General features: G+C 46.1%; 1 protein-coding gene across 2 annotated transcripts in view; it reads right to left on the bottom strand.

Moving 5' to 3' along the window:
• Positions 1-1,108: 1,108 nt before the first annotated feature.
• Positions 1,109-18,144, bottom strand: part of LOC142186404 (uncharacterized) — a 30,385-nt gene continuing 13,349 nt past the window's right edge. The window contains exons 4-7 of one of the 2 annotated variants that reach the window (XM_075261254.1): positions 11,713-11,839; positions 5,286-5,377; positions 4,911-5,019; positions 1,109-2,919 (exon numbers count right to left, since the gene is read on the bottom strand). In XM_075261254.1, the coding sequence (XP_075117355.1) occupies positions 2,192-2,919; positions 4,911-5,019; positions 5,286-5,377; positions 11,713-11,839 (1,056 nt within the window). In that variant the 3' untranslated portion in view covers positions 1,109-2,191. The remainder of the gene's footprint in view (positions 2,920-4,910; positions 5,020-5,285; positions 5,378-11,712; positions 11,840-18,144) is intronic. The other variant, XM_075261255.1, reaches the window with a different exon arrangement.

Below are 18,144 nucleotides of genomic sequence, written 5' to 3'. Positions count from 1 at the left end.
TTGTTCCGGCTCACGGAAAAAAGAACGGGCATGCTCATTCTTCGGGACGATTTGCCTCGCGATTCGGCCTGCAGACACTCCCTCCTCCCGACTAGGCCCATTCATTTGGGCCTAATCTGGAGCGGAGTGTGTGACTAGATGCTGTTGCATTCATGGCTACCCATTTTTTGGTCCGGAACCTGAGGCGGCCTCCGGAATCTGCCTCAAAATTCTCCTCCAAAAAACGCCTCACCATACAGTCCTATGTAATCTGCTTGTAATTGTTTTCCGCTAGTGGTATCTCCACTAGCGGGAAAAAGAATCGACATGTCCATTCTTCAGGCAGATTCTGCCTGAAAAAAATCAGTGCAAGTAAATGGGAGGTGGAAAATCTGCCTCAAAGTTTTTGGATGCAGAATTTGACGTGTTTTTTGACACGGAATTGACAAACACTGCCTCAAAAACCGCGAGGCTTTTTTAGAAGATAATGCATGGCCACATTCAAAAAACGCCACACGAATTTTACTAAGCTGATTTTTCCTGATAAAAAAAAACTCCGTGTGAACTCAGCCTTAGGTTTTATTTGGCTCTTTGTAGATAGAGTGCACCATTGGTTAGTCCTAATAGGTACGGGTGCAATTCCCTGAATCTACGGCTAGTAAATCCTCCCGAAAAAAATAGCACTGTATTCCAATAAAACGCGTAGATTTTGTGGGGCCACACAGTGGTTAGCACTGTAGCCTTGCAGCGCTGGAGTCCTGGTGTTCAAATCCCGCCAAGGGCAAAAAACCATCTGCAAGGAGTTTGTATGTTCTCCCCGTGTTTGCATGGATTTCCATCCCATATTCCAAAGACAGGGATGTAGCTAAGGCAGTGCATAGGTAGCATTGGCTACTGGGTCCTGGAGCCCGAGGGGCCCAAGATCTCTCTACAACATAAGTCAACATCAGTATTATAGATAGCCTGTGGTAAGTGTGGGCCCCAAGACACTAGTTACACCTCTGGCATGAGTTTATCACAGAATCTTGAGTTGAGAAATCCACAATGGCCAATGGAGAGCACACAACACAGGAAGGTGGGTGCAATGGAGCCCCTTTATTTATACAATAGAGGTGGTGGGTGGTCACAGTACAGTGTAATAGGACTTCATACCAACCATATGTAGTACTGATACACAAGTAGTGATGAATATTACCAGATCTGAGGCACTTATTAAGTCTCCATAGCACCTATAACCACACGTCAGATCTAGCTATACAGGATATGATATAACAGAGACACTTTGCCATTCTGCTCCTACAATAGCTTGCTGCATTAAAGTTACCTCCTATACAGAGTATATTAGGAAAGTCTTAGAACATTATCTACAAAAAAATACATGAAATGTGAATACACTGGTGAAATAATACATGGACGGCAGGGGGTTAATTCTATATGTCTGGTTACAAGAATCTAATGTACACGGAAACACAAAACTAGATAAAAAATATCTGGGCCATATAAGGTCTTACAATGAGATAAATCCAAGGACACACCACAGAGTCCGCCATTTCTTATTTATTTTACAAAAATGAAGTCAACGTGGAAAAAAGGTGTGAAAAACTAAGTGCACCCCATGAATCAATGCCTTGTAGAATCACCTGAAACAGCAGCGACGTGAGCCAATCTTTAGGGTACGTTCACACAGAGATTTTTGGTCAGGATTTTGAGGCTGCATCCGCCTGCTCATTCTTCAGGCCGAGTCACCTCGCGATTCGGCCTGAAGACACTTCCTCCTCTGGACTAGGCCGATTTATTGAGCCTAATCTGGAGTGGAGTGCGCGGCTGGATGCCGGTGCAGTGCACCAGCTTTCAGTCGCGGCTACCCGGTTTTTGCACCAGAACCTGAGGCAGCCTCCGCCTCAGGTTCCGGACCAAAAATCTCTGTTTGAACCCTTAGACATCAGATAGATGGCCTCACATGTGACTAGAATAGTTTAGTATACAGACAAATTCATGGTTGACTCAATAACTCGAATGTCCAGGATCTGTGGTTGCAAAGCAAGCCCGAAACATCCCCATCCACCACCGTGCTTGACAGCTGGGGTAAAGTATTGTGTTGTGTGGATAGGCTGGGTTTGATTTTTCCAAAGTGGCATTGTGCATTATGACCAAACATCTCCACTTTGGTCTTGTCTGCCCAAAAAACAATGTTGCAGAAGTCTTGTGGTTTTTAGAAAGAAGAATCTTTTGTCAACTGTTTCGCAAGCAAACTGTACTTGTTCAGTCTTTTTCTAATTGTACTGTGATGAACTTGAATATTTAACATGCTAACTGAGGCCTGTAGAGTCTTATATGTAGCTCTTGGGTTTTTTACTATTTCTCTGAACATTGCACGGTCTAAGCTTGGGGTGAATTTACTGGGCCGTCCACTTCTGGGAAGATTGCCAACTGTTTTGAATGTTTTCCACTTGTGAATAATCTTTCTCACCGTAGAATGATGGACTTCAAATTGTTTGGAAATGGCCTTATAACCCTTCCCAGATTGATGGGCAGCAACAATTGCTTCTCTAAGATCATTGCTGATTTCTTTCCTCCTTGGCATTTTGGTAACACACACTTGATCATTGCTGATTTCTTTCCTCCTTGGCATTTTGGTAACACACAATTGATCATTGCTGATTTCTTTCCTCCTTGGCATTTTGGTAACACACACTTGATCATTGCTGATTTCTTTCCTCCTTGGCATTCTGGTAGCACACACTTGATCATTGCTGATTTCTTTCCTCCTCGGCATTCTGGTAGCACACACTTGATCATTGCTGATTTCTTTCCTCCTTGGCATTCTGGTAACACACACTTGATCATTGTTAATTTCTTTCCTCTTTGGCATTCTGGTAACACACACCTCCACTGGAGGTGAAGGCAAATTTTCTTCCAAGTTCTTGGTGCAGTCGTCTCCTGGAAATAGAAACACAATGTGCAATTTTAAAACCTTCCTATATATAGAATTCTACCAATAGCAAGTATACAAAAGAGAGTACAGCAATCACTCCTCACCTACCAACATCAACCCCTTTGTGACAATGACATAAGTAATGTAAAACATACCAGAGATTCTAGCCATGGCCATTGTTTAAAGGGCGCTGCAGTTACAGAGGTTATGGCCACCTGAATCAGTGTTTGCCCCTTATGAAGTGGAGCCTCTGTTGCCAAGATATCACCATTGTTGTCAATATGCAAATGAGTTCTTTGGAGAAATGGCAATACTCGTGATGCTCTAAACAGTTCATTTACATAGCGACATAAACCATGATATCTGTGCAACGGAGCGACAAATTCACAAGGGGAATACAACCTATTTATCTGCAGGTCTGGGTGGATATGTGGGGTTCTAGTGATTCATTTTCAAGTTCACAATCGTAGCATTTGTTGAATGTCAAGGAACAAAATTAAATTGCTTCCTTGTCCCTCTGTCTGTGATGGGGAAGCAGCAAGTACACACAGGAAAAAAGTTAACAGTCTCACTGTTTGCTACTACAGTCTCTCCCTCCACAATCTTCCAACACCCATGGGTGTACAAAATGTTAATGCCTCCCACCTGACTGTGCATAGAGTGTGTGTCACATATGCCAAGTTGGTAGATAACTGTGACTTAAGTTTTTATTGGTATCTGGACTGCGGATATTATTGGCACTTTTTGTGAGGATATGTGCATCTAGACCAGGCGTCTCAAACTCAATTTACCCGGGGGCCGCTGGAGGTAGAGTCTGGGTGAGTCTGGGCAGCATCAGGTTTTCCACAAGCTATGCGCACCGCAGCAAATTTAGCTCCACCCGCTTTCATGTTGACTCCGCCCATTCTCATTAATTTACATGTGCCCCCACACAGTATAATCCTCCTACAGTCACCCGCACATTATATGTCCCCACATTATAATGTTCCCCTCCAACTGCCACACAGTATTAAGTCCCTTTCCTGGTGCCCCAGTTTAAACCGGGGAAAATTAGAGGGGACATGAAACTGGGGCAGCTGGAGGGGGACATTAAACTCGGGCAGCTAGAAGCAGACATTAAACCGTAGGGGTAACTGAACGGTGACATTAAACTGGGGGCAACTAGAGGCAGACAGGTCCCCCTACAGCTACTTCCACGGTTTAATGGCCCCTCCAGTTGTCCCCAGTTTAAGTGCCCCCTTCATCTACCCCCAGCTTCATCTCCCCCACCATTTCTCCCCCAGTTTCATATTGCCCTTCATCTGCCCCATTTTATGTCCCCCCTCCATCTGCCCCCAGTTTCATGTAGTCCCTCAATCTGCCCCCAGTTTCATGTTCCCCTTCCATCTGTGGCACTAGTTTCATGTCCCCCCCCTCCATCTCTGCCCCCAGTATAACATTCCCCTTCCATCTCTGCCCCTAGGTTACTGACAGACACACACACAGAAACACACTGTCCACCCTGCATCTCACATTCCTCTCCCCTCCCAGTACCTTTAGATGGCACATCCCTTCATCTTCCGGCCGGAACACTAAGACATGCCTCCCTAGTCACGAGACGTCTGATGTCACACACAGGTCCTTCAGTTTACAGTAGTACAAGCTTTCCACTGATCACCCATCGCTTTTATTGCTGTTATAAGAGCGGGGGTTGGGGTTGATTGGAGGAAAGTTTGTTAAGCACAAAACTAAAGGGACATAGCGGGCCATGCAGGGAGCTGCGTGGGACAGGAGTATAAAAGCGGGACTTTCCTGCTAAATGCGGGATGGTTGGGAGCTATGTATTGAGGTGGGGGCCGCAAACTATTGTCCCAAGGGCCGCAGTTGGCCAGCGGGCCGCGACTTTGAGGCCCCTGACCTAGACATATGCAAAGTGCCATGTATAATCTCTGCATCTATAGCTTCCCATAATACTGACAGCTGATGGCTGACCAGTTATTACCAGCTATCTACTCACCGGCGGTGATATCTGTAGGAATTTCCCCCTCTTTACACGGCTGCATTACATTCACATACGACTCTTCTTCTGTTAGAACTTCAACTTTCATATCCTTCACATCTGTGGCCTAGTAAATATGGAACCAATGAAAGACCATTAAGAAGGTATACGAAGACGTATAATGGCACACAGGGCAGTCGTGATATGGCCACTGACCACATAGCGTGCATGCCACCACTGTATCTATTATAGTGTTAACAAGCAATAGACAATACATTTAATTGTTATTGGCCATGTGGTCCAAACGGCAAAACCTGTGGCCCGTAAGAGAGGAAACAGAGTAACATTAGACTACATTACTAGATATTGAACATTATCCTACACAGTATCTACCTCATGGTCCTGTGGGTGATCCGGATTTTCCTCTGGACAGTTCCCAGGATACAAAGGACATCTCTCTGGTGCCTCTTTCTTAATAAATACATCTGTGGAAGACACATAAATAATGACCAAACACAAGGCCCACACTTACTATTCCACTAATGCCTAATTTTGGTGGCCATTGATTTCAGATTTCTATAAATAACACAAGCAGAGAAACCTTTCTATTACAGAAAAATGGGATTTTTGTACTCACCATAAAATCCTTTTCTTATTGTATTCACTGGGGGACACAGTACCATGAGTATAGACCCAGCCACTAAGAGGCTGACATTACGAGAATGAAAAGCTGAATGCCATTACGAGAATGAAAAGCTCCACCTCTGGGTTATGCCCTTCTTACAGATACTGTGCTAGTCAGTTTGTACCACAGCAGTAGGGGAAAAACACCAAAAAAGAGCACGGAACCAACAAACACCAATATGTCCTACACCCGAAAAGGATTCAAAACAGCTCGGGCAAGAAAAAAAGGGGTGGGATCTGTGTCCCCTAGTGAATACGAGGAAATGATTTTATGGCAAGTACAAAAAATCCCATTTTAGCACTTATTATCATCTTATTATCTATTTCACTATGGGGACACAGCACCATGGGCTGTCCTAAAGCAGTCCCAGAAGGTGGGAAGTACAAGGTCATGCGAACAACCCAGCGCACAGCCGCCCAAACTGCGAAGCAGAGGTCACCGAACTGGTCCAGGAAAATTTTAGATAAAGTGAGAATGACCCAGATGGCAGAAAACCTGATACCGAACATCCCAGGAGGCTCAGACAGGACTCAAGGAGATACATGGAAGGACAACGCTCTACCCATACACAGATAGGCCTCCTCGATTGCAGACCAGAGCCATGGAAGCAGGCAGGCCCAACAAGAGCCCTCAGGGACGACAAACAAAGCATCTGAATGAGGAAAAGGGCCAGAGACCCAATTCGCCCATCCACGCAGGGAAGATAAAGCTCACATAGATGCCAGGGGTCCGGGCAGAAAGATGGCAAGTTATGCCATAGTAGATGTGAAAGGAGGAAATAACCTGGCAGAAAGGACAGAGGAGAATGAAGGACAACCTTGTCCCTCCCTATGGAGACCCATAAAGGGAGGCTACTGGATAGAACAGCCAGCTGTGAGACCCTGCGAACAGAGGTAGTGGCCACCAGGAAGCGACCTTCCAGGACAGAAGGTAGAGGGGGTTATGTTGCAGAGGCTGGAAGCCTGAAGCCAGAAGCACATCGAGGATGAGGTTAAGACCCCACAGATCCAAAGTAGGGGGGAAACGGGGTCGGAGGGACCCATCTAATAAGCAAAGAAAGAACAAGACCGTGGTCCAGACCAGACTGGAGAAAAAACAGGATCCTTGGAAGAGAAAAGGAAGGCGGATGACAATCGACACTCTTACACCAGCAGGCTAAAGACTGCCATGTGCAATGGTAGACCATGAATGACTGTGAATTACGGGCCCAGTGCATGGACTGAACAACAGGTTCCGAAGTCATGGCATGTCAGAATCTCGGCTGAAACAGCCTTGCTGAGAAAAGCACCTGAGGCAAGGAGGAGGGGAACAGCGGTCCTCGAGTCAGAAGGTCAACCTGCAGAGGAATAATCCAAGGGGAAACAGGCTTGATGGAGTCAATCCAGAGACACCAAGATGGCGGAACCACCTTGGCCCTGAGCGCCATGAAGCTCGAGGAAGAGGAGGGAACAGGTAAAGAAGACGGAAGTCCGACCAGGGAATTACAAGAGCGGCGGTAGTGTTGGGCCGAAGGGCCCAGGGACCTGGCCAAAGAAGGATAACCTGTAGCTTAGGTGGTAGATGAAGAGTGGCATCTGGCATGTCTCACCGTGAGCATAGCAAGAGGAGGATCCAGTGATGAAGCGATCACACTCCCAGTTTGAGTCTACCTCGGCCTGTGGCGACTGCCACCCAGTGGTCCACGCCTGGAATGTGGACCACTGAAATAGCCAGAACGAGACGCTCTACCTACTGAAAAGAGCGGGAGGCATCCAGGAGGCTGCACAGGTTCAAGGAAGGCAACTGGAAGGTTCAAGTAGGCGAATGTGGAGGAGCCTCCGAGCTGCACAAGACTAGTCTCAGTGGCCCAGAAAGACCAATTACAAGGGCTTGTCAGGAACTGAGCCAAAGGCAGAACTCAAAGGACAAGACCACCGTATCCAGGACTCACAGGCAGGAGCAAAGAGAGCACAAAGGGATCCTCAGGAGGTGGAATCGGGGAGGAAAAAATTTCACCAGGAGCATATCGAGAAACATGCCCAGGAATGCCATATGCAGAGAAGGCACAAGGCAGGGATTCTCCTTGCTGAAGAGCCAGCGAAATCAGCTATATGGGTCCAAGGCAATACACCAGCTGTCGGAATGACCATCCTGGAGGGAGATTGCACCTAGAAAACATCCAGGTGCATAACCACGACAGCTACTCTGCAATGGAGGATGGCCAGAAGGAGAGCATCACGGTAAAACAATGGGTGACAGGAAGTCGCCAGACTCCAGGTTGCCACCACTGATCGCAGGGCTACAAGTGCAACCTGCTGACAGGGACAAGCCTTATTAAAGGGACTCAATTACTAGATATGCGTGTTATGAGCTAAAGATATGCCTGAATAGCCTTTAAAAAAGCTATTCAGATGCTGCTATTAGTTTGTAAAAAGACACCCCCCATTTTTGTCTCTTACCTCGGAAATCGATATGCAAATGAGATTGATCGTGCACAGTGGGCGTTCCATGCACCCCTTAGCGTCATAGCTTCTGGACATCCACCGCTTTTCTTTGTAACTCCAAGCCCCACTCCTCCTGCTTATTCACCTCCTCCATCATTGGTGGTTTCTATTGAAATAACGCACGTGCGCAGTAGCGCTCCCTCCGGCGCGCTACTGCGCATGCTCCAGTGGCAGCTCACAATGTTTTCTACGGGAAAATGGCAAAGGAGCGTGCGCAGTAGCACGCCGGAGGGAGCGCTACTGCGCACGCACGTTATTTCAATAGAAACCGCCGGCAGTGGAGGCGGTGAATAAGCAAGAGGAGGAGGTCTTGGAGGTAGCGGTGGGCATCCAGAAACTATGACACTAAGGGATGCACGGAATGCCAACCATGCATGATCAAGCTCATTTGTATATTGATTTCTGAGGTAAGAAACAAAAATGGGGGGTCTTTTTACAAACTAATATTCAGCACCTGAATAGCATTTTTAAAGGCTATACAGGCAAATCTTTAGCTCATAACAGGTATATCTAGTAATAGAGTCCCTTTAAGCCACTTCAGGCCCTGGAAGGGGAGGCCGTCCTTCCAGACACAGGAACAATGACACCCCATCTAAAACTTCCATTTAGAATGGTGGAGAAAAAACCTGGGAGGCTTGAAACAAGATTGCCAGGGGACCTGGACTAGAATAGAGGGCTATTCGGAGCGCAATTCACTGGAAGACTGACCTCTGCAACGAAAAGGTGGAGCTGAAGCAAGGGCGCCTCTGGTGGAGGATAAGGCTACATCTTCCTATAGCCACAGTGATGAACCAGGCAGGGGCTAAACAAAAGACGGTCCCGTTATTCTCAACAGAAGGAACAGGCCACAACCACCTTCCAGAGGATACAGCGTGCCATGAAATGGTTCCAAAAGGAACAGCCCGATACCACAAAAAAGGTGGCCACCAGGCAGAATGGTGAGCTGCTTCAGAGAATCTTCGCACAAAAACTGGAGGCGTTGAGGATATGAGAGACAAGCAGCTGAAAAACCTGGAACATGCCCTTGGAGGGGGCAACCTAGGAGAGACCCTTATGGGGCCGTTTTAACCCAGGAAATGCAGTCCTTGATGCCAGAAAAGCACGAAAGAAGGCTGCAGGGAGGAACCAGCTGCTGTGAAGGCCGCGAAGCTGCTCCAGCAGAGGGAGAGTTCACCCTCGAGCAGAGGATTGCAGAGGGAAGCGGAGAGCTCCTCTAAAGACAGGATGGTAGCCTGGGAAATTGAACTTGTAAAATCTGCTTTACAAAAACAGTGCTGTAACCACTCAACTATGTAGCCAAGACTCGCAGGGTCCACCATAGGGGCTCCGACTTCCAGTCTGGAAAAAAGGACATCCAAAGGTTAGAGTGAAGTCAGAATTCTCTTGAGAATGGTCCAAACCCCAAGGTTGGTGGAGGCCAGAGGAGGGTGGCAACTGTGGTGGGAGATATCTTCTTGAGAAGTGGGGGCTAAGTCCTCAGAGATCTGTAGAGTCTCACTGACCGCATGGCTGAGCACCTGCTGAGCTCCTATGTAGTAGTGGATATAGATGTGCCTAGCTGATACTCTGGGTCAGATCAGAGTTGTCCCCAGTAGAAATGAGACCATACAGGAGGAGACAGGGTCCGCCTGTCGGAGAGGAGCTGTGGGCTGTAGCCCTATTCTGGGGAGTGCTTAGAGGAAGGCAAGGAGGACCATAGCCTACAGAATGATTTCCTTACCTTATGCCAGGACGGCTCTTGGAGATGGAACAATGTGGTTACCAAGAGGGGGGACTAGAGGTCGCCGACTGAGAAGTGATCTAGGTAGGCAGATGTTCCAATGTTTCCCTCTCAGACTGGTTAAGTCTAGCAAGAGTGCCTATGGCACTCACAGATAGGCTTAAGTCTGGAAGAGGTTCATGAAAACAGGTTACAGCCAAGTACACAGAACTGTTGTCTAGATAAGCACTAGGGTTGCGCATGCCCACAGGCCACAAGAAAATGGCCGATTACTTACTGTGTAAGCGGCCATTTTTCTTGTGGCCTCGGGCATGTGCAGTCAGTTCTGCCCAAGGCCTACAAGTTTGACCGCCTGCGCCGGAAGAAGACGCGTGAAGAGGATGTTCCTGAAGAAGATGGAGGCAGCGCTGGAGATTTCTCTCGCAGCACTGGGAACGCCCCCAGTGCTGTTTGAGTGCTGGGGCCCGCCCCCATTTACTGCAAGACCAGTTATTTGCATACCGGCGAAAACTGGGATTTCTATGGAACGGTGGCGCAGAGAAGACATCTAAAGGTAGGAGAAGAATAGCCTTTCTTAAGGCTATTCCTACGTGATAGGCAAAAAAATACAGTTTTAATGATAGGTTCCATTTAAGTATCTATAACTTTTTTCAGGACAGTTTTCAAATTTTCAGAACACCCCTTTAAGGAATTAAAGGGGTTTTCTCATCTCATGTTCGTCAGTTTGCCTGCTAACTCTTTTTCTCTCTTCCTGTACTCTACAACAGGTTGGTGGGTGGGCTTTCGATGTTTGATGGACAGGACACTACAGTGCCTTGCGAAAGTATTCAGCCCCCTTGAACTTTTCAAACTTTCAGGCTTAAAACATAAAGATATAAAATTTTTATTTTTGGGGGAAGAATCAACAACAAGTGGGATACAATTGTGAAGTGGAACGAAATTTATTGGATATTTTAAACTTTTTTTAACAAAGAAAAAACAAAAGTGGGGTGTGCAAAATTATTCGGCCCCTTTACTTTCAGTGCAGCAAACTCACTCCGTTCAGTTCAGTTCAGATCTCTGAATGATCCAATGTTGTCCTAAATGACTGATGATGATAAATAGAATCCACCTGCGTGTAACCAAGTCTCCGTATAAATGCACCTGCTCTGTGATAGTCTCAGGGTTCTGTTTAAAGCGCTGAGAGCATCATGAATCCAGAAAATTCAGTCCCCCTTCCCAGCGCCGAACCTCCCATGAGGCGACCTGCTTTAAGCGACCGCTTCAAGAGACGCTATGCCAGGGCCCCGGGGAGGGTGGCATTTTTGCTTACCTAAGCCAGTCCAGGGCAAGCTGTCCTGGACTGGCTTAGCGTCACCGAGCGGTGGATTGGGGAGGCCCCGTGGACGTAGCGCTGCTCCAGTGGCCTCCCCTCACGCTCAGGCAGAGAGAAGGTCCTCTCCCTGCCTGCTAACGCCGCTCTGCCACGCCTCCTTCTCCCCGCCCCACCCCCCTTCGCTCCGCCCCGCCCCCTCCTCCGGGGGGGGGCGGGGGGGGCGGCTTTCTGTCGTCTGCCTCGGGAGGCATAAAAGGTTGGTTCACCCCTGCCCCTTCCCTCCACAGAGCAGTGAGTCATGTCATCCAACCTGAGATCAGATGACAGGCTGTATTTCTTGACAAAGTTGCGTAAACCATAGGGAGGAATAATTTCACATAGCAGGCAAACAAAACAGCATTGCTAAAGCAGGGTATTGAAGGAAAACTCTTGAATTTACATGAGCTAGCAGTATAGATAGGATCCTTGAGATGTGAGGTATGGATTTTTGGTGCTATAGTGTTATAATCGATAGCAAAAATGAGAAAAAAACAGGCACATGAGTAAAGCCAATGGCCCAAAAGCTGTGCTCTGTAGAGAAAATGTCTATGTTAAGGACAAGGAAGACCTCCTCTTACCCGGTGAGGTGAGAATCTTGTGTTTCTCCTTAAGAATGTCCTGAAGCTGATCCTTGTGGCTTTCTAAATAGCCCCACTCCTCCTCCATGGAGAAGTAATCATTGTCATCCTGAAACCTTATAGTAATCTGAAAACAAAAACATACATATACAAATTCTAAGGAAAAGGGGATATAGAATTTTGCACACACCTAGTACAATGACAGCGGATAATTCCAGAGGTTTCTTCCCATTTTATTATGACTTGCATATACTACCTCATACAATAAGATAATGAATGAACTCGCTCTTAACACGTCAGGAAGGGTTAACCTTAAAAAATACATATGACCCCGTTTATGCAGATTAAAGAACCAGGCGGGGCTGGAATGTTCCCTTGTAGAATTTATTTGGAGAGGTAAATGCCATAGAATCTCATGTAGACATCTCAAGATACCTAGAGAAGTGGCTGCCTAGAGAAATGGCTGCCTCTCCAAATCTGAAATATTATAAATGTGCCTGTCTGGTAAGATAACTTACACAACCTGGTGACTGTCTACACACACATGGGGGGGCTTGGTAGAAATGTGGTGTGAGGTTTGGAATTTCACCTTATATAAGTACAATTTTGTTAGTTGGCCAGCACTGGTTGAACTGGCTCCTAGGCGGATAGTGGAGATGTGATGTCATTGCGGGATGGACTATGTTGGTGATGTAATACATTAAGGGAGTGACGCTATACTATAATTTTCAATCCCTATATAGGATAATTTGCACTGTTTTCATTGAAGGACCTTTAAAGTGGTTGTCCCATGAAGAGGAGACCACAGGACCTTTGTTCCGCTCCATATTCAACCGGAGTACAGCCATGTTGAACACAAAAATACTGGTGGTGCTCAGCAAGTACAGTACTCCAGTTGAATGTGGAGTGGCATAAAGGCGGTCTTCACTTCTTTGGAGAACCCCTTTAATGACCCATTAGTCTAAAAGTTATATTAATAAGACTTGCCTGGGGCCTGGATGTCTTACATTTTCTAGCTATTATTGGGCGACCCATCTACACTGTATCCTCTTTTGGGCGAAAATACCAACCTATACCAAGTGGATGGAAATTGAGAAGTCGTAGCTTGAGCCCATGCATCCGGACATTTTTCTGTGGGTTGGCTCTCCCCCCACCTTGCCTCCATCCCTCTCTTTATTAGCCCCAAACGACTAAAGCTATTGACCCTGCTACATCAGAGCTCAGACCCTCTGCTTTCCTCACCTCCAATTTTAATCTCCCGACTTCAGAATGGCTTCACTATCAGCAGGTAGTCCGCTTTGTTTGCTCACTCACAGTCTCCCTACCTACTTCCTTTGAGATTATTTACTGGGCCAGTATGCCAACTAAAGGTCTACACTGTTCTATATACCCCAACTTCTCTCCTCCCAGAGGGCGATGTATTTCCAAGTAACCAATATATGTCTAATTAGGAGGAAGCACAATGGGAGGTAGACCGATCTCACTGGGACTGTGGAAGATGGTCTGGTCCATGCTATGAAATCTTCCATGTACGTGACTCATAAGGAGACACAATATAAATAAATACCTCCCCAATACTGCAAGTGTCATACTGCTCTCGACACTCTTTATCATATATTTTGGAAATGCCCGTTGATCCTGAGTTTCTGGAGGGATGTCAAGGCTTTGACTGATGCTCTCTTCCTACAAGGGGTTCTATTGGATGCGCTCAAATATCTCTTGGACCTCCATGCTGGACACTTTGGAAAGAAAACATCTAGGCTTTTCCTTTATCTCTGAACAGCTGTGAAAGCCCTTATAGCTAAAAACTGGAAGACTGTGCCCCCTCCCCCCTGTCCCCATGGCCCTGACCTTCTCGCCAGAATGATGGATATCCATGGTCTTGAGTACATGACGCGGTACTGCATCCAGCAAGGCTTCTAGACTGTAGACTGCTAACCCTTCCCTCCCAATGCTGCGAGAGAACTCTGGCCATCTGAGTTGGACGCAGATCTGAGTTGATACCTCCAGCCAACCGGGACCGCAGGACAGGACACCGAATCGTGAATGTCCCGCAGAAATTGGAACGATTGGGAGGTATGCCATAGCATAGCATAGCATTGGTAGCAGTAACAGGCTATTATTACTAGCAAAGGCTTCGGACCTATAAGGTACTGCTAGCACAGGCTTTGGGCCTAAATGGTAATATCCCAGACCCCGTGACGTCTTACATGTTACCATATAGGCCTGAAGCCTGCTAGGATTAACATCGGATCCCAGAGAGGTAAGTAACATTGTTTTTTTTGTTCCCTCATCTCCTCGGGGCTCCGTTTATTATACTTGGAGGTCCGAAAAGACCATCATGTCCCCCACCTCGCCTCATTAGCGGAGAAGACAGCATAGGAGCCGGGGGACAGGTAAGAAACAGTAATTTTTTATGTTTTTATTCCCCCGGGTCTCCGATTATTATACTCTGGGGTCTGAAAAGACCCCTGGGTATAATAATTGTTTGGCAAAAGAATGGATGTCCAGCACTCCGTTGCTTCTTAATGTAAAAGTAGTAACTTTATTGTGGAGACATGCTCCCTTAAAAACCGCGTATATACAACATATGTACAAGTATAGACAAGATGGATGGGTAAGAAAAACCGATGCGTTTCGAGGCTTGCTACCTCTTAGTCATGGTTTAAATGTGTTCACAGACCCAACACATGTATATATATGCTAGCTAAAAACAAATACCGGAAACTCATCTGTCTGTATTAGGACGAAACATCCGTTAATTAGTATAATTGGATTTCAGCTGAAATCGACATTCCTGAGAGACAAGGTAGAAGATAGTGATTGACATGCTACACACACAGGTAAGTATAATAAAGTCACACAAAAATAAATAAACAGAGCTTGATGAATTGCAAACAATGGTGTTGACCATGTATACAAGAATATGCAATCTATATAATGTGTGTGATTTAACTATAATGTGTTTACCAGTGTCAATTACTCACCCAAGCATATATCAAGATGGCAGAAATGGAGTTCTATGTGTACTTTCATGTATAGAATATCCTGAGATTTGCAGTTCGACGAAAGTGAATTTTGAACTAAATGCACATGCGCATATGACATCACTGGACCCAATGCCGCACTTTCTAACAAAGATGCTAAAATTTATGTATATAACCTATGTGATGCCATATAGTGGCAAATACCGCACATGACGGTATCCAATAGCATCGATATCGAAAAATGGAGTGTAGCACATCTGCCTCCCTCGTCATACACAATAGTGCCCTGAACATGTGAACATATCAACAAAGTTATTGCACAACGATACTTGTGGAGGACATACTGAAAAAACCGCTTCTATTGGAAATAAAGAGAACCAGTTTTAAACCGAATCTAATTAGCGCATGCGCAGCAAAAATATCACGCATGCGCATCATAAAGGATAACTGGTATGATTGGTCCACCATGATATATCTATAACCTCGCGCATTTAAGGGGCCACCGCGCATGCGCACCCAAAGTTAATATGCCCATGAACATATATTAATGAAGTTATTGCACAATAATACTTGTGGAGGACACATTACAAAAATTGTTTTTATTGGAAATAAAAAGAACCTAGTTTTAACCGAATCTAATTTGCGCATGCGCAGCAAGGACATCACGCATGCGCGCCATAAAAGATAACTAGTATAATTGGTCCACTATAATACGTTTGTAACCTCGCGCATGCGCACCTAGAATTAATATGCCCATGCGCGGTGAACACCCCACGCAAGCGCACTATAAAGTATATCTGATATCCTCGGATTACCATGATACATCTGGGATTTAACGCATGCGTGGTAATACCGCCCTACAACCTTATTAGAAAAATGTTCTCAATGGTAGATAAACAAACACGAACAGGTCGTATGAAGGGTAGTGAATGAAGAAGACGGACTGCAAGAAGGACAGGTAAGAACTTGTATTTGAAAAAGAATGTTATCACAATACTGCTACAAAAAATTGAATGGATTCGCAGTAAGTATTGTTAATAAAAAAATGCAAGATCATTTTTGAAGTTCAATCCCTTTGGGAATCTGGTTTGTAAGCAAAAAATCCAGAAGGCTTCCCTTTTAAGAAGTAGGCGCTGCCAATCACCTCCTCGATGGGGTCGACTGACAGCTTCTACTCCAAAGAATTTTAAAAATTTGAGGTTACCCTGATGTATGTCTGCAAAGTGCTTAGAAGCTCCGGACTTTCCTATTTTGTCTATATTGTAAATATCTCTGATGTGTTCAGAGATTCTTTGAGTGGTCTGATGGTACACCCTACATATTGTAATCTGCATTGTTCACATGTTATAATGTACACCACATGATCTGAGTTGCAGGTAATATGTGAATCAATATTGTAAATTTTTGTGCTATAATATCCAGAAAAGCGTTTTGGTTTTTTTGAAAATTGACAAATATTACATCTAACTCCACCACATGCATAAAAAACGTGATAATTGTTGTTTTGTTGATTTCCCTTGTTTGATGTAAAATAGCTCGGGGAAATTCTGCTCCCCAAAGTTTTTCCCCTCCTTGCAACAAAGTTGCATCCATTCTTTAGGATGTTATTTACTACATCATCTTGTTGTAAGATTGTCACGGGATGGTTAGAGTCTATACTATAGGCAATGTGTAATATATATTTCATGTGGAATGTATTCTCTAACCTGTTGTATACATCAATGTGTAGTTGGCTGATTGGGGTCTAGTGTGTTAGCACATTGTATGCAAATACCTCTAACTAGTGAGGACCAGTGAGGACAATGGGTGGAGATAATCTGCTCAGTGTCTCCAAGAAGATGTTGGATGGTGCATTGTCCATAGTAGACAGGGAGTCTGCTCTCCTTGGTATAGGTGAGGGGGGAAGGATCTGTGACTCAGCCCTTCCCACCCACAGATATAGGTGTAACAGTCTTAGTATATAGTTGTAGCTAGCAGTTAGTATGTGTTAGCCGGCCTGTGCACAGCTCTGCAGAGAGCCAGGACTTAGTTACAGGACCAAGGAACCAAAGTTATCATTGGATTGTGACTTCTGTGGACTTATTGTTGTTACGGTTGATGTGACCGCCGCCGGCTACTAACTTTGTGGATTACAATAAATTGCTGTTGTCTCCCGACCTCTTGCGTCCGTGTTGATTCAAAAGACCATCCGGAGGAAGACGTATACCTTTGCTCCGTGACAACTGGTTGGCAGCGGTGGGATCAACAGCGGACAGCGAGATGGACTACAGCAGCCCAGCGATTAATGGAGCCACAACCTCAGAATACAGGAACTGGACTATGGCAAGTCTACAAGTAAGGGCCCGGGAACTAAACCTGAGTTACCAGGGAAGAACGAAAGATCAACTGATCGAGGCACTGGAGGAGATGACCCTGCAAAGCGACCATGAGGAGGGCTGCCCCCAGGAGACAGTAGAGATACGGGAGTGGCAGGTACAGACCCAAAAGAGCAGATGGGTTGTTTTGTATGAGGAGGAATTGGCAGTGCTGGGGCTAGGAGCAACTGCAGAGCAAAGGAGTAGAGCATTACAGAGGGCTCAGGAAACGGAGAAGGAGGAACAGAGAATGGCGCATGAAAAGGAAAGAATGGCGCATGAAATGCGAATGGCTGAGATAACTACGCGGAATTATAATCAAACGTCGACCCCCAGCCCAACAGTGAGAGAACCACCATATGTCTCCCATAAACACTTCAAGACCTTTGATGAAGCGGCTGGGGATGTTGATGGATATTTTCAGGACTTCGAACACCAGTGCCACCTGATGGAAGTCCCAGAGAAGGATTGGGTCCGGTATCTGGTGGGGCACCTACGAGATGGGGCTGCGGAAGCTCTCAGAGCCATGGACCCTAGTGATCAGCGGGACTATGAGGCCATTAAAAGAGCGGTGCAGAAGTATTATGCAGTCACTCCAGAGACCTACCGAGTTCAGTTCCGCTCTTTGTCTTACAATGGGGGAAGCTCCTTCCACATGTTCGCCCACAAGTTGAAGCAAGCATGCAAGCGCTGGCTAGAAGGAGAGGGGGCTGTCACAGTCGATAAGATCCTCCAAGTCATACTTAAGGAACAGTTCTTTTCCCAGTGCCCCGCTGAGATTCGTGAGTGGGTGCTGGAACGGAACCCAGCCACAGTGGAGCAAGCTGCTTCCCTTGCAGATGAGGGCCTGACCATCAAGCCGCAGTGGAAGAGGTTGTTTGCAGAGGAGCGGAAAACTACCACAGTCCGCCAGACACCCTTCAGCCAGCCACCCACCTTTCGTGCCCGGCCTCAGGATTACAATTCCCCCTCTACCCTTGCCCCAGCCCATCGGCCTCCAGCTATGAACAACCCTGTCCCTAGACAACGACCTACTGGAAGAATGCTAGAGCGCAGATGTTTTGGGTGCGGGCGGCCTGGACATTTGCAAG

Source organism: Leptodactylus fuscus (assembly GCF_031893055.1).
Source record: "Leptodactylus fuscus isolate aLepFus1 chromosome 10 unlocalized genomic scaffold, aLepFus1.hap2 SUPER_10_unloc_1, whole genome shotgun sequence".
NCBI lineage: Eukaryota > Metazoa > Chordata > Amphibia > Anura > Leptodactylidae > Leptodactylus > Leptodactylus fuscus.
Note: the sequence above shows the minus strand (reverse complement) of the source record. Positions and strands in the feature narration are given on the sequence as shown.